The 25,671-nt window shown below is 38.1% G+C and overlaps 1 protein-coding gene across 1 annotated transcript in view; it reads right to left on the bottom strand.

Annotated features, from left to right (window-relative positions):
• Positions 1–7,864: 7,864 nt before the first annotated feature.
• Positions 7,865–25,671, bottom strand: part of LOC117290890 (zinc finger and SCAN domain-containing protein 20-like) — a 43,999-nt gene continuing 26,192 nt past the window's right edge. Inside the window, exons 3-4 of the mRNA XM_033772458.1 lie at positions 11,034–11,297; positions 7,865–8,490 (exon numbers count right to left, since the gene is read on the bottom strand). Of these exons, the coding sequence (XP_033628349.1) occupies positions 7,961–8,490; positions 11,034–11,297 (794 nt within the window). The 3' untranslated portion in view covers positions 7,865–7,960. The remainder of the gene's footprint in view (positions 8,491–11,033; positions 11,298–25,671) is intronic.

Genomic DNA, 25,671 nt, shown 5'->3' on the forward strand with positions numbered 1-25,671 from the left:
CTAAAGGCCTTGCACATATTTTCAGGCAAAATTTGACAAGTACACAAGGCTAAAAGTCGTGTACACAAGGCTATAGCCTTGCACATATTTTTAGGCAAAATTTGACAAGTACACAAGGCTAAAGGCCTTGTTATCAAGGCTATAGCCTTGCACATATTTTTAGGCAAAATTTGACAAGTACACAAGGCTAAAGGCCTTGTTATCATATTTTCAGGCAAAATTTGACAAGTACACAAGGCTAAAAGTCGTGTACACAAGGCCTTGTACATATTTTTAGGCAAAACTTGACAAGTACACAAGGCTAAAGCCTTGTTAACAATTGCACATATTTTCAGGCAAAATTTGACAAGTACACAAGGCTAAAGGCCTTGCACATATTTTCAGGCAAAATTTGACAAGTACACAAGGCTAAAAGTCGTGTACACAAGGCTATAGCCTTGCACATATTTTTAGGCAAAATTTGACAAGTACACAAGGCTAAAGGCCTTGCACATATTTTCAGGCAAAATTTGACAAGTACACAAGGCTAAAAGTTGTGTACATATTTTTAGGCAAAATTTGACAAGTACACAAGGCTAAAGGCCTTGTTATCAAGGCTATAGCCTTGTACATATTTTCAGGCAAAATTTGACAAGTACACAAGGCTAAAGGCCTTGTTAACAAGGCTATAGCCTTGCACATATTTTCAGGCAAAATTTGACAAGTACACAAGGCTTAAAGCGGTGTACACAAGGCTATAGCCTTGCACATATTTTCAGGCAAAATTTGACAAGTACACAAGGCTAAAGGCCTTGTACATATTTTCAGGCAAAATTTGACAAGTACACAAGGCTAAAAGCGGTGTACACAAGGCTTGTACATATTTTCAGGCAAAATTTGACAAGTACACAAGGCTAAAAGTCGTGTACACAAGGCTATAGCCTTGTACATATTTTCAGGCAAAATTTGGCGAGTACACAAGGCTAAAGCCTTGTTAACAAGGCTATAGCCTTGCACATATTTTTAGGCAAAATTTGACAAGTACACAAGGCTAAAGGCCTTGTACATATTTTCAGGCAAAATTTGACAAGTACACAAGGCTTTAGCCTTGTACATATTTTCAGGCAAAATTTGACAAGTACACAAGGCTAAAGGCCTTGCACATATTTTCAGGCAAAATTTGACAAGTACACAAGGCTAAAGGCCTTGTTATCAAGGCTATAGCCTTGTACATATTTTCAGGCAAAACTTGACAAGTACACAAGGCTAAAGCCTTGTCAACAAGGCTATAGCCTTGCACATATTTTTAGGCAAAATTTGACAAGTACACAAGGCTAAAGGCCTTGCACATATTTTTAGGCAAAATTTGACAAGTACACAAGGCTAAAGGCCTTGTTATCAAGGCTATAGCCTTGTACATATTTTCAGGCAAAATTTGACAAGTACACAAGGCTAAAGGCCTTGTTAACAAGGCTATAGCCTTGCACATATTTTCAGGCAAAATTTGACAAGTACACAAGGCTTAAAGCGGTGTACACAAGGCTATAGCCTTGCACATATTTTCAGGCAAAATTTGACGAGTCGACAAGGCTAAAGGCCTTGTACACATTTTCAGGCAAAATTTGACAAGTACACAAGGCTAAAAGCGGTGTACACAAGGCTTGTACATATTTTCAGGCAAAATTTGACAAGTACACAAGGCTAAAAGTTGTGTATACAAGGCTATAGCCTTGCACATATTTTTAGGCAAAATTTGACGAGTTGACACGGCTAAAGGCCTTGCACATATTTTCAGGCAAAATTTGACAAGTACACAAGGCTAAAAGTCGTGTACACAAGGCTATAGCCTTGCACATATTTTTAGGCAAAATTTGACAAGTACACAAGGCTAAAGGCCTTGTTATCAAGGCCTTGTACATATTTTTAGGCAAAATTTGACAAGTACACAAGGCTAAAGCCTTGTTAACAAGGCTATAGCCTTGCACATATTTTCAGGCAAAATTTGACAAGTACACAAGGCTTAAAGCGGTGTACACAAGGCTATAGCCTTGCACATATTTTCAGGCAAAATTTGACGAGTCGACAAGGCTAAAGGCCTTGTACATATTTTCAGGCAAAATTTGACAAGTACACAAGGCTAAAAGCGGTGTACACAAGGCTTATTTATAGCCTTGTACATATTTTCAGGCAAAATTTGACAAGTAGACAAGGCTAAAGGCCTTGTACATATTTTTAGGCAAAACTTGACAAGTACACAAGGCTAAAGCCTTGTTAACAAGGCTATAGCCTTGCACATATTTTTAGGCAAAATTTGACAAGTACACAAGGCTAAAGGCCTTGTACATATTTTCAGGCAAAATTTGACAAGTACACAAGGCTAAAAGTCGTGTACACAAGGCTATAGCCTTGCACATATTTTTAGGCAAAATTTGACAAGTACACAGGGCTAAAGGCCTTGCACATATTTTTAGGCAAAATTTGACAAGTACACAAGGCTAAAGGCCTTGTTATCAAGGCCTTGTACATATTTTCAGGCAAAATTTGACAAGTACACAAGGCTAAAGCCTTGTTAACAAGGCTATAGCCTTGCACATATTTTCAGGCAAAATTTGACAAGTACACAAGGCTTAAAGCGGTGTACACAAGGCTATAGCCTTGCACATATTTTCAGGCAAAATTTGACGAGTCGACAAGGCTAAAGGCCTTGTACATATTTTCAGGCAAAATTTGACAAGTACACAAGGCTTGTACATATTTTCAGGCAAAATTTGACAAGTACACAAGGCTAAAAGTCGTGTACACAAGGCTATAGCCTTGCACATATTTTTAGGCAAAATTTGACAAGTACACAAGGCTAAAGGCCTTGTTATCAAGGCTATAGCCTTGCACATATTTTTAGGCAAAATTTGACAAGTACACAAGGCTAAAGGCCTTGTTATCATATTTTCAGGCAAAATTTGACAAGTACACAAGGCTAAAAGTCGTGTACACAAGGCCTTGTACATATTTTTAGGCAAAACTTGACAAGTACACAAGGCTAAAGCCTTGTTAACAATTGCACATATTTTCAGGCAAAATTTGACAAGTACACAAGGCTAAAGGCCTTGCACATATTTTCAGGCAAAATTTGACAAGTACACAAGGCTAAAAGTCGTGTACACAAGGCTATAGCCTTGCACATATTTTTAGGCAAAATTTGACAAGTACACAAGGCTAAAGGCCTTGCACATATTTTCAGGCAAAATTTGACAAGTACACAAGGCTAAAAGTTGTGTACATATTTTTAGGCAAAATTTGATAAGTACACAAGGCTAAAGGCCTTGTTATCAAGGCTATAGCCTTGTACATATTTTCAGGCAAAATTTGACAAGTACACAAGGCTAAAGCCTTGTTAACAAGGCTATAGCCTTGCACATATTTTCAGGCAAAATTTGACAAGTACACAAGGCTTAAAGCGGTGTACACAAGGCTATAGCCTTGCACATATTTTCAGGCAAAATTTGACGAGTCGACAAGGCTAAAGGCCTTGTACATATTTTCAGGCAAAATTTGACAAGTACACAAGGCTAAAAGCGGTGTACACAAGGCTTGTACATATTTTCAGGCAAAATTTGACAAGTACACAAGGCTAAAAGTCGTGTACACAAGGCTATAGCCTTGTACATATTTTTAGGCAAAACTTGACAAGTACACAAGGCTAAAGCCTTGTTAACAAGGCTATAGCCTTGCACATATTTTTAGGCAAAATTTGACAAGTACACAAGGCTAAAGGCCTTGTACATATTTTCAGGCAAAATTTGACAAGTACACAAGGCTTTAGCCTTGTACATATTTTCAGGCAAAATTTGACAAGTACACAAGGCTAAAGGCCTTGCACATATTTTCAGGCAAAATTTGACAAGTACACAAGGCTAAAGGCCTTGTTATCAAGGCTATAGCCTTGTACATATTTTCAGGCAAAACTTGACAAGTACACAAGGCTAAAGCCTTGTCAACAAGGCTATAGCCTTGCACATATTTTTAGGCAAAATTTGACAAGTACACAAGGCTAAAGGCCTTGCACATATTTTTAGGCAAAATTTGACAAGTACACAAGGCTAAAGGCCTTGTTATCAAGGCTATAGCCTTGTACATATTTTCAGGCAAAATTTGACAAGTACACAAGGCTAAAGCCTTGTTAACAAGGCTATAGCCTTGCACATATTTTCAGGCAAAATTTGACAAGTACACAAGGCTTAAAGCGGTGTACACAAGGCTATAGCCTTGCACATATTTTCAGGCAAAATTTGACGAGTCGACAAGGCTAAAGGCCTTGTACACATTTTCAGGCAAAATTTGACAAGTACACAAGGCTAAAAGCGGTGTACACAAGGCTTGTACATATTTTCAGGCAAAATTTGACAAGTACACAAGGCTAAAAGTTGTGTATACAAGGCTATAGCCTTGCACATATTTTTAGGCAAAATTTGACGAGTTGACACGGCTAAAGGCCTTGCACATATTTTCAGGCAAAATTTGACAAGTACACAAGGCTAAAAGTCGTGTACACAAGGCTATAGCCTTGCACATATTTTTAGGCAAAATTTGACAAGTACACAAGGCTAAAGGCCTTGTTATCAAGGCCTTGTACATATTTTTAGGCAAAATTTGACAAGTACACAAGGCTAAAGCCTTGTTAACAAGGCTATAGCCTTGCACATATTTTCAGGCAAAATTTGACAAGTACACAAGGCTTAAAGCGGTGTACACAAGGCTATAGCCTTGCACATATTTTCAGGCAAAATTTGACGAGTCGACAAGGCTAAAGGCCTTGTACATATTTTCAGGCAAAATTTGACAAGTACACAAGGCTAAAAGCGGTGTACACAAGGCTATAGCCTTGTACATATTTTCAGGCAAAATTTGACAAGTAGACAAGGCTAAAGGCCTTGTACATATTTTTAGGCAAAACTTGACAAGTACACAAGGCTAAAGCCTTGTTAACAAGGCTATAGCCTTGCACATATTTTTAGGCAAAATTTGACAAGTACACAAGGCTAAAGGCCTTGTACATATTTTCAGGCAAAATTTGACAAGTACACAAGGCTAAAAGTCGTGTACACAAGGCTATAGCCTTGCACATATTTTTAGGCAAAATTTGACAAGTACACAGGGCTAAAGGCCTTGCACATATTTTTAGGCAAAATTTGACAAGTACACAAGGCTAAAGGCCTTGTTATCAAGGCCTTGTACATATTTTCAGGCAAAATTTGACAAGTACACAAGGCTAAAGCCTTGTTAACAAGGCTATAGCCTTGCACATATTTTCAGGCAAAATTTGACAAGTACACAAGGCTTAAAGCGGTGTACACAAGGCTATAGCCTTGCACATATTTTCAGGCAAAATTTGACGAGTCGACAAGGCTAAAGGCCTTGTACATATTTTCAGGCAAAATTTGACAAGTACACAAGGCTTGTACATATTTTCAGGCAAAATTTGACAAGTACACAAGGCTAAAAGTCGTGTACACAAGGCTATAGCCTTGCACATATTTTTAGGCAAAATTTGACAAGTACACAAGGCTAAAGGCCTTGTTATCAAGGCTATAGCCTTGTACATATTTTCAGGCAAAACTTGACAAGTACACAAGGCTAAAGGCCTTGCACATATTTTTAGGCAAAATTTGACAAGTACACAAGGCTAAAGGCCTTGTTGCACATATTTTTAGGCAAAATTTGACAAGTACACAAGGCTAAAGGCCTTGTTATCAAGGCTATAGCCTTGCACATATTTTTAGGCAAAATTTGACAAGTACACAAGGCTAAAGGCCTTGTTATCAAGGCTATAGCCTTGTACATATTTTTAGGCAAAACTTGACAAGTACACAAGGCTAAAGGCCTTGTTATCAAGGCTATAGCCTTGTACATATTTTCAGGCAAAACTTGACAAGTACACAAGGCTAAAGGCCTTGCACATATTTTTAGGCAAAATTTGACAAGTACACAAGGCTAAAGGCCTTGTTGCACATATTTTTAGGCAAAATTTGACAAGTACACAAGGCTAAAGGCCTTGTTATCAAGGCTATAGCCTTGCACATATTTTCAGGCAAAATTTAACAAGTAACACAAGACTAAAGGCCTTGCACATATTTTCAGGAAAAATTTGACAAGTACACAAGGCTAAAGGCCTTGCACATATTTTCAGGCAAAATTTGACAAGTACACAAGGCTAAAAGTCGTGTACACAAGGCTATAGCCTTGCACATATTTTTAGGCAAAATTTGACAAGTACACAAGGCTAAAGGCCTTGTTATCAAGGCTATAGCCTTGTACATATTTTCAGGCAAAACTTGACAAGTACACAAGGCTAAAGGCCTTGCACATATTTTTAGGCAAAATTTGACAAGTACACAAGGCTAAAGGCCTTGTTATCAAGGCTATAGCCTTGCACATATTTTTAGGCAAAATTTGACAAGTACACAAGGCTAAAGGCCTTGTTATCAAGGCTATAGCCTTGTACATATTTTCAGGCAAAACTTGACAAGTACACAAGGCTAAAGGCCTTGCACATATTTTTAGGCAAAATTTGACAAGTACACAAGGCTAAAGGCCTTGTTATCAAGGCTATAGCCTTGCACATATTTTTAGGCAAAATTTGACAAGTACACAAGGCTAAAGGCCTTGTTATCAAGGCTATAGCCTTGCACATATTTTCAGGCAAAATTTAACAAGTAACACAAGACTAAAGGCCTTGCACATATTTTCAGGAAAAATTTGACAAGTACACAAGGCGATTTTTTCAATTTTTTGCCCAAATTTGATGAAACTGCTGGACTGACATTACCCCTTGGTTTTTTTTCCATTTTAGGCCCTAAATTTGATAAAGCTGCTGGACTTACCCCTTGTGATTTATTCCATTTTATTCCATTCCAAAAATGCTGAACCTTACTCTTGTGTTCCTTTTCAATGATTGGTTGTGGTTGGAAAAACATCTAGTTACAACAAATCTATATTTTCACTTAAATGTACTAACTTCAAAGGTGATTTACTATTTATTTTCCCAAATAATCATCACATAGTCCAAATTAACAAAAGTAAGTATCTTTGTATATAAAATAAATACAGTTGGCCCTCAAGAAGAATCCAAAACAGTATGGTCAACGATAGTAAGATTGAACAGTCTTTGGGAAAGATGTTAGGGTAAAGCCTGGTTCATACTTCCTGCAGATGTGAATGTGATATAATTTTTCTCACAAATTCGCAATGTATAATATTCACAGCAGTTGAAATTATTCGCAGCCCTGTGACTCTTAAAACTCGCTTTACATTCACAGGAACTATGAAGTGGGCTGTAGGCTTGTGGTGGTGTATAATATGCACACATATATTTGTGAGCATTATGCCTACTCTCCAAAATTATCGTGCCTTTTTATTATGTCCGTTACTTAATTTTGACTCTTACTAAAAAGAGAATTATATACCTGATTAATTGATCATTGACCCTGCACTTGTGCACGTTTGTACACAAGTACATGCAACTAGATAGACACTGTACATACATAATGTTCAAAAGTTGTAGTTGAGTAGCAAAATATGATTTATCAAAAACATTATCTACACTGTACATTAATTTTAAGCAACAAACTGAAGCACTACTTTTTTAAGAAACAAAAATACAAAAAATGGGTTATCTAAACGGATTGAGAACATAATACAAAATATTTGTGGTATCAAAAATCAACTTCAGAGTCTCAAGACATACAGAACATACATGTAATGGCTGACAAGATTGTGGCCAACAAACTCTGCAGAATTCCACGTTTTCATGTTTTCATGCGTCTTTATAAAGCCAAGTTCATAGACATTATCAACCCCCCTTCATGTACTGGAACAAAATTTTCTCTCCATTTTCTACCATATGAACATCTTTACTGAAATTTTTTATGGACATACCTAATGAATCTATTAAAAAGAATATACTCCCTAATTGACCCATGAAGTGTTACTTGGCACTACTGTTAGCAACAGCAGCGTCACCGCCTTTAGTTCTTTCTCCTCGGTCGTCCGTAGCAGCATTATTTCCCAAGACAACGGCCAGCTGTAGCATAAACTGTCTGTTATCAGAGACCCGTTTTTCTTCCAGCTCCTCAGCTCTCTGCCTCCTCTCCTCCTCTCTCATGTCACGTTCCTCCTCCCACTTCATCCGTCGTGTCTCCATATCCATCTCCCATCGCATCCTGGCACGTTCAAACTTGAGGTATCGCTCCAGGATCTCCGTCTGCTGAGAGAGGTGGAATTGATGGTGGTCTATGAATCTCATCATGGCGTCCGTGATGGCCTCCGCTATACTCAGATCCTCCTTGGGCGGTACCTGGGGCTTTGCCCGCACTCCTCTAGGTCGTTTTGGATTCCGTTGTGATGGACCACCGGCGGCTTCCCTTTTGTTTGATGGTCTTGATTCACTGGTGGTGGCAGGACTGGGATCAGTAAGAAGGGCACTTTGATGATTGCCATTGTCTTCTGACATCTCTCCTACAATAAAAAACCGGGCAAATTTATACAATAAAACTATTCATGTACACATTTTTGTACTTTAGATATCGCAGAAAATTTGGAGCGATTATGCCCACTCAGGAAGAAAAATACCTTATTGAAATACACAATCTGAGAAATAATACTGTCAGTGACACTCCCACAGTAAAACTTTGGGGGATAACAATTTAAAGATTTTTTTATATGACAAAATTATTCAAAGTGAAATGATTCTCAGAATGCTTTATATTATCGAAACCCATTTACATGTACTTCTTACCAAGTAAGTTTTTGATTGCCATTAATTTTAAGAGTGATTACCAAATGAATACATGTACACCCTGTACCTTCCCTTTACAGGCGGGTGCTATTTCTTTTTCTTTTTCAAAATCTTAAAGGCAGTGGACACTATTGGTAATTGTCAAAGACTAGCCTTCACAGTTGGTGTATCTCAACATATGCATAAAATAACAAACCTGTGAAAATTGAGCTCAATCGGTCATCGAACTTGTGAGATAATAATGAAAGAAAAAAACACCCTTGTCACACGAAGTTGTGTGCGTTTAGATGGTTGATTTCGAGACCTCAAGTTCTAAATCTGAGGTCTCTAAATCCAATTCGTGGAAAATTACTTCTTTCTCAAAAACTATGGCACTTCAGAGGGAGCCATTTCTCACAATGGTTTATACCATCAACCTCTGCCCATTACTCGTCACCAAGAAAGGTTTTATGCTAAAAAATATTTTGAGTAATTACCAATAGTGTCCACTGCCTTTAAGGTTATTCCAGACAAATTGACAATCCATGAGAAATTGTTTAAAAAGCCTTCCAAGGCGTTTTCAAGCAGTATAATTTCTGAAGAATTGCCAAAGATTGCACAACAAAATAGGTGTCAGGTAGCCCCAAGTTAAACTACATGTAAAATGGAAACTGCTCCAAAATTTACGACAGAGGTATGTCCCAAGTCTAGGTTTGAAAAAGTTCCTAATATGATATCAGGTTTTGAGAATCCTTTGTTCCATCATCATGGAACATGTTGCCATGGATCGGTTGAGTTGGTCATTGAAAACTGTTTAGAACTATTTGTTATAAAATGCAAATGGTTAGATAGATAATTTAAAAGTAGAATAAAATGATCCACACAAGTACGATCCATACAATTGCACGGTTTCCTTTCATGTCGTGAAGAAACACGGTCGGCCATTTTGTGGAGTCATCAACTTTGTCAATTTCATACGCTTTTCAATGACCAACTCGACCGATCCAAGGCAACGTGTTCCTTTAAGGCTATGCATGGTGGAAAATACTCAGTAAGTTAGGTGTGCAGTGACACCACACATGTATAAAAATCTCTTTTGTGAGTAGTGGTGTCTCTTTTAGAAGAGCTGTTTTTCTGCTCATGTTTCGATCAGTGAGCTCTGATCATATTACTGCAGAAAAACCTTACTCAAGCCAGGTTCATACTTCCTGCGAATGCAAATGCGAACACAATTTTTGACATCACAAATTTGCAATGAATAATTTGCATCATTTGACTTGTGCTTAAAGGGATGCTGCAGTGAATTCAAATAAAACAGTTAATTTTGCTGTCAATTAATTCTGTATTGAACATCAATAAAATGTGCTTTGTTTATTCCCGACATATCAGACTTGCGTAATTAGCGAATAAGTCATGCCCCCCCCTTTTGTGGATTGTTACCGCCCCCTACCATCGACGTCACGTCGGGAACTCAAACATACCGTCGGCAAAAAGAGTCTGGTCCCCAACTACACGCGCCTAGGTACCAGGCCACACAGTGCACACGTCTCTACATGTACATGTATATGCACACAGCCAGGGGGCCGGGGGCTCGGGTTACTGACATGCATGCCCCCTTTTAGGGGCGGGGTGGGTTCCCCTACTCCTTGAAAACCATTTTTAAAATACTTGCGCATTTTATAAAATAAAATACAAAGCAGCCAACCTTGAACTCCTGCGAAACATTTGCTGCGAAAACAGCCCTGTGACATCAAAAATTGCTTTCGCATTTGCATTTGCATGAAGTATGAACTGGGCTTAAGTAAGGTTTGCAGTGACACCAGGTTAAATTACTCCTTTGGCATGTTTGGAGTAGTGGTGGCTCAGACAAGAGCTGTTTTTTCTGCTCGATATTTCGATCAGTGTGCTCTGACATCTTCTGAAGAAGAAACCTTACTTGCAAGCCCGGTTCATACTTCCTGCGAATGCGAAGCGAATTTCGACAATGTTTCACAGGAGTTGTTCACACTGTTTAAAATGGTATTCTTGAAACAAGAAAAACATCTTATTTTTAGAATATATTTCTTGTGTCACTCCCTAGAGACTTTTTCTAGGGAGTGACACAAGAAATATTTTTTCATAAATGAGATGTTTTTCTTATTTCAAGAATACAATTTTTAGCAGTGCAAGTCATCTAATGTGAATTATTTGTTGCGAATTTGTGACATCAAAATTCGTTTTTAATTCGCATTCCCAGGAAGTATGAACCGGGCTTCAGTTCCCCTCATATATTTTGGACCTCTACCTTCTAGTTCAACTTCAGTATCATGAACTCTGTTAGGACCAAACAGATCATCGATGTCGTCATCTTCTATCTCTTGATTATCACCGTCATCTTCAAAGTCGTTTTCATCGTCACTCCCAGGCAGGCGAGGGGTTGAAGACGAGGGCCAGCCGGATCGGGCGTTGGTCCTAGAGTAGAAAGACAGTCCCGATGTATTTCCAGAGGATGCTCCTAAAGCTCTTGTCGACTGGCTGGTAGATTGGTCATTGTCTGGAGGTTGTTTGGCTGTAGTAAAGAGAAAAAAACAAAGGATGAAGATTAATTTGTTTGTAATTGACCGGTTCAAGTTTCTTGTCGGATCTTGCTTGACGTACAACAAAACAGGAAACAAAGCGGTGATTTTTTTTAATAACCACAAGTTATACTAGGGTAATTCTGTGTCACATCACCCAATGGGTTTACTATACCCTCTTCAAATTTGCTCAAATTTGGTTTATGTTGTGATCTCAAATGAACAACAGATAATATTGAGTAATTCTTTGCAGATCTTGTATTTGACAAACTCAAGAACTTTTTATTCATCATTGACACAGCGATATGAATGATGAGATACATTGCAAAGTTCTGCTACATTATCAGTGGTTTTCATTCACATTTTGTAGCATGCTGTACAGCGACAGCGCCCTCTCGTGTTCTATGTGGCACAGTCCTAAGGTCAAAAACCATCCTTCAATCGGTCTCAAATGAGGATAGGGCTGATGAGTATGCACAAGGCATTCAAGGTCTGTGATCCCCCCTCTCCCCTCCACCAGGCATGGGGACCCTTAAGCCCCTTTCACACGAGAGCAATTTAGCAAGGGTCCCTTGCTAAATTGTAGCATGGTAAATTGGTTGTAAGATTTTACAAAGTGCACCTCGTGTGAAAGGAAAATAATTTTTGGAGTGTCCAGGGTCCCTTGTCAAATCTTGTCGACAACATTGCTACATTTTGTCGGAGGTCCGGACCTACGACAAAATCTTACACTAGCGGAAGTTTTTACCAAGGACGTGGGCAACATCATCGTGTGAAAGGAATCCTTGTTTATTAAACGACGTCCTAGGTGAAAATGCCCTACGTCGCATGCTATTGTGGGTGATACAATGTATCTTGTCCAACTAAGGTGATCAGGATTACCTATTCGTCATATCACTCTCATGTCGCACAAGGGTTGTTAGTGTTTTAACTTTGCAATGGGAAAGCTCACAAAATCAGTCACTCACGGTGATAAAAAATAAACAATCCACGCTCGTAAATTTTGTAGCAAGGGACCCTAGCTACATTTTGACCGTGTGAAAAGGGCTTTAAACATGGGGACCCTAAAGCCATCAAGTACAAACAAAAACTTGCCTGCCATTTCTAGATTTGCATGTGACAGCCAATCTTGACGAGTGGGTTATGATCGATCATTACCACGTGACTAGAATGTCTTCACTTGTGCTGAAGTCCTTGACATTAGGCCAGCAACAAGGGCTTTTCACTGGGCATCTTAATGTCAAGAGCAATAGCTTCAGGCTTGGGTCATTTCTTTGACTTAAACACAAAAAAACTGCTATTGCAATAAGAATTTTTGGTGTACTGTATAAATGGGTATCTTCGAGGGTAGAGGTTGAAATTGTGCTTGAAAAAGCCTTCAGAGCACCCAGCAGCCTGGGGCTGTATACTTCATGGCAACGAAGGCAATGCCTCTATGCCCCCTACTGCCCTTAAAATGCTCCAAAGAAAAATGTACAATGTCCTCATAGGGTACCCTTACAGGCAGTGGACACTATTGGTAATTACTCAAAATAATTATTAGCATAAAACCTCACTGAGTGACGAGTAATGGGGAGAGGTTGATGGTATACAATATTGTGAGAAACGGCTTCCTCTGAAGTGACGTAGTTTTCGAGAAAGAAGTAATTTTCCATGAAGTTGATTTCAAGACCTCAGATTTAGAACTTGAGGTCTCGAAATAAAAAAAAAGCACACAACTTTGTGTGACAAGTTTGTTTTTTTCTTCATTATTATCTTTGTGTATCACAACTTCTACATAAAATAACAAACCTGTGAAAGTTTAGGCTAAATCGGTCATCGGAGTCTGGATAAAAAAAACAGGAAAACCCACCCTTGTTTCTGCACGTTTCGCCATGTGGTGGCATGTGTTAAAAATAAATTGTTAATCATTAATCGTTTTAACGTTTTCTCAAAAAGTAAAGCATTTCATGGAATAATATTTCAAGACAAGTCTTTCACCATTACCTTCTGTAAACCCTGTATGTTATTTGTAAACCTGTGAACATTTTTGTTTTCTGTTCCGAAAGTGTCCGATGGCTTTAACCAAAAAGAAACCGCTTTGTGCTATTGCCCTTTCAAGGCCTGACCAGGGCACAAATGTTAAGCAAACTGTTACATTTTTTAATTCCAGTTTCAAAGTTGAATTTTGCTTAATATTTCTATTCCACACTGCACTCAAAGTTTCCCCAACTGATGTTAACAAAATGGAATAAACTCTGAAGTCATTGTGCGGTTTCTTCTACTGAATAATGACCTCTTAAAGCATCAAGTCCCAAGGCCTATGTAGTAACCTGCGTACGGGCTGTGAAAAATATATATGCATACACGTAAGTTGTACCTTCCTCAAATCAAGTAATTTGTATTCTCGCCTATTAAACATGCATGACGTGCATAGAAGCAATCCCCCAGGTACTCTAACAATCAAATCCAGAAAAACAAAACATAGATTTCAGAACATACGGATACGTTTGTCACCAGAAGGTGGCCACCGGTGGTGGAAAGGATGAAGGTGCAATTATCTAATAAAGCTAATGGAATCATTGGATTAGATCAGGGAATGGCTTGAAGGACATGTAAACTCGTGTGTGTGAGTTGCTGCCGGCGGAGTGCTCTGGAAGCTGCTTTGGCGAAGACAAAGACAAAAGTGTCAAAACTCAAAAGATGATTTTTTCTTTTCTTCTTTATTAAAGGATTTGGGTACTTTTTGTAGCACAAAACACAATGTACACAGATTTACATTAAACTTACACGGTTTGAAGATAATGATAGTAGAAAGCTTCCCTGGATATTAGTTGCTGAAGTGCTGTAGTTTTTGAGAAATGAGTAAAACAATGTCATGAAAATACGTTTTTACATGCTAAAATAGTTTTTGTCTCATGATCACTGAGACGAAAATTATTTTCATGATAGTGTTTTACTCATTTCTCAAAAACTACAGCACCTCAGCATATAATATTTTCAGGGAAGCTTTTTACTATCATTATCTTCAAATTGTGTAAGTTTAATGTAAATCTGTGGACATTGTGTTTTTTTGTCCTACAAAAAGTACATAGACCCTTTAAAGGGTTTGGGTACCTTTTGTAGGACACAAAACACAATGTCCACAGATTTACATTAAACTTACATGTACATGTACATGGTTTAAAGACAATGATAGTAGAAAGCTTCCCTTAAAATATTACCTGCTGAGGTGCTATAGTTTTTTAGAAACAAGTAAAACAAGTCACAAAAATAATTGTTGTCTCAGTGATTCAAAAACTATTTAAGTGTTTAAAATTGTATTTTCGTGACATTGTTGCTCATTTCCCAAAAACTACAGCACCTCAGCAAGTAACATTTTGTGGGAAGCCTTGAACTATCATTATCTCACAAAGGTGTAAATTTAATGTACAGTATGTATATTGTAAGTCTGCAGACAATGTGTTTTGTGATCTATACAAAAAGTACCCCAATCCGTTAAAGGGTTTGGGTACTGGTTGTACGACACAAAAGTCCACATTTTGTTACAAGTTTGGGCATAATCAACATAAATGTACTCAATGGCGAGAACGTCACTCATGTTCCCCTGAGCCAGGCATCACATTGGTTCTCCCCATTAACATTTTCTTTACAGTGAGGTAAACCTCTGCTGAACCTGTCTTCTCACAATTGTACTATAGCATTTTTGTCTTTATAGGTGCAATTTTTCTAATGATTTGTTTTGTTTTGCTTTGTTTAACTAATTGTTGTTGTTCCATTGCAATTAATTGTGCTTTCTAAATTTGTTTGAGTATTATTGTTGTATAATTTACTTGTGGTTTGACTGATGCCCTGATTTGGAAATTTGTACATTCATAATAAATCATATTTTTGGCTTAGATTTTAAAGTGTACACCTTTGAAGTGTATTGGTCGTGTTGGTCAGCCAACAGTCATGTCAGTCTCTCTAAGATGAGAGCCCCTTAAAGATGCTATGTCAGATTTTTGGCTGATTTGACCAAAAAAGTTTGATTTAAAATTCAATAGGTATTTTGATTGGGGTCGGGAAAGTTACAAGCTTTCATTTGAGCCATTGCTCGAAAAAGTTTGCCAATTATTAGTAGCAGTGAAATAAAGTGCTCAAAATGAGTTTTTGTCGGGATCCTGACAATATATCACATGACCAATTCTCATGTGTTTTATAAGAACCGTTAAAAAAAAAATTCATGGTTCCTCACCATTAAAAGTAAAAGTTAAACTTTTTTTCGTTAGAGCGGGTGATGCTCTTTTAAATACCATTCACTCAAAAAAAAATATTTTTTAATGTTTGGGGCCAAAAATCTGACATAGCAAAGGAATCTTGCTGGCTAGTCAGAGTGATTGGAACAGGTACTTGCACATATCAAAGATCTACATGTAAATGAGCCTTTTGTCTTTTGATTTGAACTAATATGCCGAATGTAGGGAGCCCAAGGGGAATGAAAAACCTTTTTGTGACTCATGGCGTCTTATACACGATTGGGCATTATTTGATCATTTTACCATTTATAACTATTGATATTGTTCTACTGTCCAGAGAATTTTGCCTTTAAATTTCATAATGAAAGTAATCCGCCATCTGTAATACATATATGCCTCACATAATCCCTTTCCTAAAATGTAGAAGTATACAGAGTTTCATTTTTTTTTAAACACCACACCACACCACTTCACTCCCATTTTAAGCAAAGCATACAATTTTGTTTGTTCTTTATCACTTTTGGCTGGTCCATATTACATGTATGTACTGGCTTCCTCTCTTTTGATTGTTGGGATTCATGTTAAACATGCATACAAAAAGGAGAGCTGTTGATAGTATAACAAATTGTGAGAAAAGACTCCTAAAGTATCGTAGTTTTGAAAAAGAGGTCATTCCTCACTCGAATTTTGAATCTGAGAAAGACTTCAGGCCTGAAGAACATTTTAACTTCGATGTAATTTACTCAATCCCCTTATCAATTCGACCTTTCAATATGTTAGTTACTATAAAACTACATGTATGGATATAACAAAAGTTAGATTAGATAAACTACACGCTCAAACGTTAAAAAGCACGAACAGATGAAAAGAGCTTTTAAATTCGTACTTTCTGATTCTGCTCGAGGCTCAACTACATGTATTAGGCCTACAGAGACAGGAAGAATCACTTAAAATATTCTTTAGAATACAGGGTAAAAAATGCGTCCATAGGGTCTCTTTGATGAAGGAAGTGTCCATCGCCTAAGGGCATAAAGGGGGTATTTATTTCCAAGGCAGTTTCAATTTGCGTCGTTTCCGTGGTCTTAATGCACTTTCAAAACTAACAAGTAATCCAACCATCGCATTATAAGCAATTCATAAATACCCCAGACAGTTTCGCTATTCCTATTGGTGGAGAGCTTGTCACATGGGGGTGTTTAAACGCGAGATATAGACATGGCTAGGCGTGTTTAAACATCTAGGCTTGGCCACAAGCTTTAAAAAGCTCGGTGCAAAATTATGCATACACTAGGCCTATAAAAGCAATAACTACATGTACATTGGTAATCAATGTATAACTGTATTATTGCGCGCACGCTTAGCGCGCTTGCACAGCAGTTGAGCGTTGCTTGCATTTTGATGCTTTGCGAACAGAGAATGAGATAGCATCAAGAACTGAAATCTACAATGAATTTTTGATAGATTTTAAGTTTGACTAGAATATTATTCCATTTGTAAGGTCAATTACCCTTTTCCCTAGAAATATTACTGGAACAAAAAGTTAATGTTACCATTGTGGTAAAATGCTGAAAAACCTTAATACTGGGCATGCTGGGTAGGGGCCTACAAAGTGTTTAAACATAACAAACTGTAGTAGGCTGAGTCACTACCTACGAGTCACATTACTACAAAAATTATAACGATCACGACACAAAAAGAGAACGCATTCTATTGGTTGAATGAGCGTGTGCGTTTTGTGCGTGGAGCAGTTCAACCAATAGATTGCAGTCTCTTTGCGTCGTGATCGTTATTGTTTTCTTCATTGATGCAGTGTGCCTTGGCCTTAACACTAACAGAGCCCAACTGGGGGAAAATCCAAACCTTGATAGCGTAAAGGGCCTTAGATACAAATTAAAATAATTTTTACATTGATGTACATGTATATATGTACATGTACTGTACATTCTGTAGTCGACTTTAATGGGGTCACAATAGTGATTGGCCAGTTACATTTTAATTGAAGGGGAGCAGTTCCACAGATTGATAGACACAAATTATAACTGATGTTTTACTTTTAATAATGATGAAAACAGTCTCCTTGTCATGTTTGTGGATTGTGCTCTCTCGAAACAATGGATACAAGTGGGCCATCAATTAGTCTTCTACTTGAACTTCACTCTCACAACACAAAGTCTGTCAAACTGGAGCTCATTTATAAACAACAAGGCTGATCAAGTTGACTTTGATCAATTGCCGGCTGTCACAATTATAGTGTCCACTTAAGGCCTATAGTTTATTGCTCCATGGGCCTATTTTTGTACAGAAAAAGGTAATTAATTATCTATGGTAAACTTACAGGGTAATAAATTACTCATTGCAGAGCCATCAACCATCATTGCTGAACCATAACCTTCATTTCATGCCTTCTGGTTGTGAAGCCAAAGACTCTCAGAAAATTATTAACTTCAGTTTTTAACCTTACACCAATGTGTGTGTACAGGGGTCGAAATGAACACTGGATCACAGGCCTACATGTAATTCCAAGGCCTGTGGTTTTAACCTTGGGCCAGTAAACTCACAATAAGACAATCTGCTCGGTGGTATTGTTTTTTTCATTTGAATAAACCACCTCATTGTGTAGGCCGTATATCTCTTTGGAAAAAGTTTAACTGTGATTGTAATAATTATCCTTCAATTCAAGAGTTATCAAAGAAAACTATTAAACACACCACAAATGAAACAGATCTTCTCTGAGTGCTTGTTCAACTGAGCACTGTGATTCGGGTTTTGTAAAATAAGTTCTAGTCCAGTAACTAATATTCATAACCAGATTTACCCCTTAAATTTGAGCCCTGCAGTACTTTCCGAAGTTGGGTGAAAAAAAATCATGAATGCTATTTTTCTCAGGAGGGATTAGTTTTCACCGAGCTCGGGGAAAGTACTACAGGGGTGGATTTCACAAAGAGTTAGGACTAGTCTTATCTTGAGTTAGGACCAGTTACTCGTCCTAACTTAGGACTATCCATGCAATTTGTATATCGCCTACATGTAGGACTAGTCCTAAGTTAGGACTAGTCTTATCTCGTGTTAGGACCAGTTACTCGTCCTAACTTAGGACTATCCATGTAATTTGTATATCGCCTACATGTAGGACTAGTCCTAAGTTAAGACTAGTCCTAACTCTTTGTGAAATCGACCCCTGTATACATACAATATGTACATTACATATTGATAACACATCGGTGTAAGGGTTAAACCAAACTAAAATTCTTTATTCCCCATCATGCACATGCACAATTAATTAAACTCTCATCAGGAAGCAAACTTACATTGAATCCCTAGCCAAGAACCCCATGGAGAGAAGACAAGAAAGGAAGTTTCAGTTTTAAATGTTGTTGGAAAATACAATGGATTTATTCATGGGAAACCCACACAATGCTTCGGTCAGATTCAAACAAGGGCCCTAGAGGTGGAAGGCAAGGAAAGATACCACAACGACTAATTGGCACTAAGAAAGATTATTTGGCTAGATGTACATGTACAGTACATGTACAGTACATGTACGTATAGGGCAATTACAGATTGTACTGTAAATATTACAAATGCCATGGCAGCCATTTTGACAACTTTGAAAATTGCTTCTTATTCTACATGAAAGCTCAAAACTAATCTTTCTCGTGAAAATACTCTGACTGTCTGTCAAATTTCGGCACAACTCACCCAAACTTGTCCCCTACAAATGTATCTGCCCCCACTACATGCATACAATACATGGATTAATAAATTCTAAGACAAAACACCTGCGGTTTAGTGAAGTTTTTCCAAAAATTCTAGCCCAGAGTTTAATTTTCTGATACTAAATGAACTATGCCTTCACGTGCCACATGTACAATTTGGACACCCAAGAGCTCCATTTCCGGAGGCACGCATGCACAATGAATTTTAACGTTGCGAGGCAGTGCGCATAGGGTGGCTATTAACGTAATGTGTGTTTTGGCGCCGACATGCCAATTGACCATCCCTCGATGCCGTGGACTCTTCGGTAGTAGACTAATGAAACATCAACATTAGGGTGATTCCCCAGTTTCAATCAATCCAACGAGTTGATACAGCCTCTACTCCCAGAAGGAGTTCTTCCCCTCCTTTTTTGTTGTTGACAATGACATGTTTGACTCGGGTCTCGTTGGAACATTTCATTACATGTATATATGTCGCTAGGATTGTAGGTTGGATTCAAAATTCATATCAAATAAAATGTTCTATTTATATATAATATTGTTTAATGAGATATTGCCTAACATCACATACATGACAGGTACATGTACATGCATAAGTTGACTACCATTTGAAGGTGAGGGCTTCAACTAGTATGAATTTTTTTAATTTTTTTATATTTTGTGTAAAAATGAGATATTGCCTAACATCACAAGGACAGCCACTTTAACAAGAGGGTTACAACTTAAAATGGAATACTTTATTTAGAAAGGCCTGACAATTTCTGTATCCGAAGACGTAAGACGCATTGATCGAAACCATCCTAAGTTAGGGCGGGTTACTCGTCCTAACTCAATCAGGATTAATCCTAGCGTTTCGTGAAATAAACCAGTGGGCTGTTCAGTAAAGTCAACTGTCACCAGGGGCACGATGCCACCACCTACATGTACGTACTCCCGAGAGCTGAAAACAGGTTTATCCCCTTCATAGTCTGTAAGTATGCAAGCATGGGTGCCATACATGTAGGAGCCTGGCTGGCAACAGCAATTCTCTCCCATACAAACATTGGTCTAACATCTACTTACAAGTAAGATTATGAATTGCACAAATCAAGACATTGTAATTCAAAAACCAGATGATAATAACTTCTACTTCTAGTCATTGTGAAGTTCATTTCAAAGCAAGAACACTCTGAAGAATGACACATTGTTTGTACTTTTACATCTCTACTCCAATAAGGTTAAAAAAACGAAGTTACCCTACACATTGGTGTACATTATTATTCTATGCCACCATCTTAGCCATTGTGACCCTGTACCCTGCTCCCCTGCCCAACATGTCCAATGTTGTGACCAGTTTAGCTTGATTTATTTAGGATTCTATTTTTCTCCATTTTACGATTGGATTATTATACACTTTCGAGCCACAATGAATAGATTAATTTTGATTAATCCAAGCCATATTAGAATGAGTTTGTTGTGATTTCAATACTCGTAGGTGTTCACTTGCCTTCTGTTTCATTACAAATATTAGTTTATTGTATTGTTGGATGTAATATCTTGGCTGAATAAACAATGATTATGAGTACAATAATATTAACAATAGCAATAACCACCCCCAGCTGGAGCGCTCAATGAGAGGCAACATTGATATTGGGTGCCGACATGCTTTTAACATTGTAGTAGAGCAACATCCTACGATCCCTTTTTAAAACCGGTCCTTATAAAAAACATTGTAGGACTAAGCCCACAATGTATCTGTCTTTATGTTTTTCATAAAAGAAATTCTGCCCACAATGTATATATGTAGCTCTTGTACGCCCAGGTAGTCTTAACCCTTTGGTGCACAGGTTAATTTTATTGTTCAACAATTGCTCTAGACAACCGCGAATGAGGGCGGTATACGTACGTATATGGGTGTTGTAGTTTTAAAGTTATGACCGTTTATGAATGTGTTTTGGTGGTCACTAGGTGCCGCCTTGTGCGCAAAAGAGTTAATTGGCGATGCTCGGGGGCAACCCCAAAGACAGCCGGCACTTGTTCACACTTGGATCGATCTACATGTACATGTACCCAAGCAAATGGGCATACCCAGGGGAGTAACCACCCCTGCTCTGGCAAATTTGAAGCGGCAACACCCGGAGGTATTTTTGAAACGTACAGCTGCAACCCCATGGTATAAAGTCCTATGTAATAGGAGGGGACAGTGTGAAATGTGCCGGGTAACGGTGGGGTGATAACACCACTCCCAGGCCCCCCTCCCCCCCCCCCCAAGGACTGTTTTGCACAGAACAGTGTGAAAAGGGCTATTATGAACAACGAAATGATTGATTTGGAGCAAGTAAAGTACGTATCACACTGACTTGAGGAAAACTTGGCTTGGTCTAAACCTGAAGTGTGTTTTCCTTTCAATCTTATAAGGATTGTTAAATCTGTATCGCATAAATCTAACTTTGAATAATCTTGGTACAACAATATTTTGATAATAATGGCTGATATGTAATGAGAAAACATCCTTAGGTTTCTGGAATTCCTGCCCTACAGCCAATCCAGCATTACCGTCCATCTTTCCTCAAGTCCTTGATACCCGTGTTGAGTTTCTACCTTTTTCTCTCATCATCACTAGTGTTGAAACGGCATCACACTTCACGGTGGTGGAAAGGAAATTCCCAAAGCCTTCCGCCCAAAGGTGAAAACACCACATGTAATAGGTGCGACCATATGGTGTATTTCATGCTGCTCGGCGTCGCTAAAGTGCATGGATTTCTCGAGAGGGATTCCTGAGAGTGTTTCCGGGGGCCAATTTCATATCATGCTTACTACATGTACATGCACGTATGATAGTAGAAAAAGTTGCTTAGCAAAGAAACTTGCTGAGTAGTATTTCCTGCAATTATGAAAAGGGCAAAGTGAATAGGCAACAGGAAGTTTCAACCTCAGAAACAGTGAATAGGCAACAGGAAGTTTCAACCTCAGAAACAGCGTCAAGACAACAGGAACATTCAGAAACAGTGAATAGGCAACAAGAACATTCAACTAAGCTTGGGCGATATTGATTTATTTTATTCACGATATATCGCCGACAATATATCGCGATATTCGATATTTATAAGCGCGATTAATGAAATTTGACATCATCAGTCTTAAAACTCCAAGTGAAAGTTGTAGAAGAGACAGTCCTACCATAATAGAGGTGTTCTAATGACCTATTCTTCTGGTTTTACTCCAAACCTATAGGGTGCAAGATGTCACAACTAGCAAATACATAGCAATATTTAATCGATATATCGATATATCGCGATTATCGATATTTCGATTAAAACCAAATCCATCCGATATCGAAATCGTTTCCAAATTAATATGGCGATATTCGATAATATCGTGATATCGCCCAAGCTTACATTCAACCTCAGAAACAGTGAATAGGTAACATGAACATTCAACCAAAGAAACTGTGAATAGGCAACAGGCACATTCAACCTAAAAAACAGTAAATAGGCAACAGAAACATTCAACCTCAGAAACAGTGAATAGGCAACAGGAACATTTAACCTCAAAGACAGTGAATAGGCAACAGGCATTTAACCTCAGAAACAGTGGATAGGCATTCACCCAAAGAACCAGTGAATAGGCAACAGGAACATTCAGTCTCAGAAACAGTGAATAGGCAACTGGAACATTCAACTTTAGAAACAGTGAATAGGCAACAGGACCATTTTACCTCAGAAATTGTGAAGAAGTAACAGGAACATTCAACCTCAGAATCAATGAATATGTACGTAGGCAACAGAAACATTCAACCCCAGAAACAGTGAATAGGCAACAGAAACATTCAACCAAAGAAACATTAGGCAACTTGAACATTCAACCAAAGAAACAGTGAATAGGCAACAGAAACATTCAACCTCAGAAACAGCGAATAACAGAGAATAGGCAACATTCAATCTCATAAACAGTGAATACGCATTAGGAACATCCAACCTTAGTCACAGTAATTAGGCCGGCAAGAGGAACATTCAACCTCAGAAACAGTGAATAAGGGTAACAGAGGATTCATCTTTTAACCTTAATTGTGTCAATGTACATGTACATTTGAATGTGATGTGATTAAAAGCAACACCTGCCTGGCAGTCTGATAAATGTCATTTCCTAAAAGGAGAACGCTTTCGATGTTGTCTTACACAACATACTGCCCTGAAGATGAGGGGAAGTTTCGAATTCAGGTTTAGTCTCACAACACTGCCGGCAACTCATCATTGATTGATCAGGAGATTAATGCATAGCACTTGCTATTCAGATGCAACACAGGTTTTGAATACGTTCCATCACATTAATTTGACTTTTGCTGTCAAAGGGACAAAATGACCAATCTCAGATTTTTAAATTAAAAACATCTTGCATCATTAGGGCTGTACACATCTACATGTACATCAAAGATCATAGTAGGCCTAGTGCCACGGGTACGGTGCAAGATGGGCCACAAAACAAAAGTACAATGTACAATGTACGTATGTGTACATACATGTATGTACAAACATTTTATATTTGTACTAAGTAAATGTACATGTAACAGCAGAACAGTGGGATTTGAGGAAAGCACATTGTTGAAACAAAAATGAACTGTCGCTAAACGGCAGTGGGGGGGGGGGGGGGGGGGGGGGGAAACGATAGAAGACTTTGCCTCCTGCAGGTTTTTCTAATTTTCCGTTGACAATAATATCTGTGTTGGTCCGGAACTCAAACTCTGCATTTTGTGAATGCACAGTGCTATAATGTACATAGTACACGTAAGAATCAAATCTGAAATTTGTTTGGCACTTACTGTAGTTCATTTCATAATTTGACATTTTTCTCAGATCAAAATCAAGGATATTTAGACCCCCAAATCATATTTACCAAAAAACATTGTAAGCTGATAAACCATTTGAAAGTCACATCCATGGAACCATCTGGTCCAATCCTTTCAAAACTACATGTACTACTGACGTCATTGTGACGCAAAGTCCGCAATACGTATATTACCTTGTCTAAGCTTTACAAACAAAGCACAAGCATACATAAAGAAAGCGATGACGCTTATACCCATGGGATACGCTACTACTGGCTTCAGATTTAATTGGAGAAAGCTAGAATGATTATGGAAAAGCACCCAGTGGGCATCTTCTGATTGTTACATCTTGTGGAAAATTGGCAAGTTTATTGAGATTAAAGCCTGATTTATCTTCCTGTGGATGCAATTTTTTATGCAATACGAATTTTGACATCACAAATTTGGACCAGTTAAACTACTGCCAAACATTTGCTGCGAAAAACAGCCATGTGACGTCAAAATTCACTTGGCATTTGAAGGAAGTTCAGAATGTTTTGTGCAGCAAAAGTTACACAATTTGGTAGAGCCATTTGTTAATGAGCTTTTCGGTACAAAGTTCTACTGTAATGGCCTTCTGTAACAATCAAGACAATACATTTAAAGTTGATCAGATTTGAAATAGGCCGACAGATTTTTCTCCAAATCAGGAGTTTTAAAATTTGATATGTAAAAAAAGGGGAAGGGAAGAAATAAAATTTGTAGGGTGTTTTTCAATTTTCAAGTAAGATAAAGAGGAATTCCGTTGATCAGGTGAGTTGTCGCTTGTCTAAAAAATAACCTACATGTACGGATAGTATCAATATTGTTTTGCAAACTCTGGGACAATTCTCAGTTCTGTAATGGGTTTACTTTTGCATCACAGTGCTAAGAAAATTGTCAGCTCTGCTCGGACTAAAACGCTAGCAAGGTCATTCAACATTATGTAAATATTGTTTCACTTTGATAACAAAAACAAAACATCACTTTGTGGACACATTTTCTACATCAAATCCACTTTGACATTGTACAGTTAATGTTATTGCAGACCTTGTTTGTTCCGGTAACAAAAAAAACGGAATACACGTTTTTACTTCAACAATTTCTTTTTTCCCGTTTGCTTTCAAACTCGTTTGACAAGCGAATCGTAAAAAATTACAAAATGGGGTCAGGAAAATTCAGGTCATAAGTGTTTTCTTTGTCACCATCCTGAGAAAACACCCCAAGGTTTTCCTATTATGAAGTCCGAGTTAAGACAAGACTGATAGACAAAAAAAATGCTTCGACCCCACCGTATCAAGTACTGCTATGTACCGTGCAGTATGCAGTTCGTGAATTCATAGCGGGCCGTGTTTGCGTGTAGAGCCTTGGACAACCCTAGGCCCTCATCAGTGTAATGGATCCAAACTCTGCTACTGTTAAAGACTTTTAAATCACATACCCCCCCCCATGTACATGTACAAATCGGCCAACCTGTATTAAGAGATGCAACATCCTTCAACACGTTTAAGACACAAGTTCTGAAAGCCCACTTGTTTCATGAGGCCTTCCATCAATGACTTAAAAACAAAAACAAAACAAAAAAAAATCAGCTGATCAACATATATCTCCT

The sequence above is a fragment of the Asterias rubens genome, chromosome 5 (assembly GCF_902459465.1).
Source record: "Asterias rubens chromosome 5, eAstRub1.3, whole genome shotgun sequence".
NCBI lineage: Eukaryota > Metazoa > Echinodermata > Asteroidea > Forcipulatida > Asteriidae > Asterias > Asterias rubens.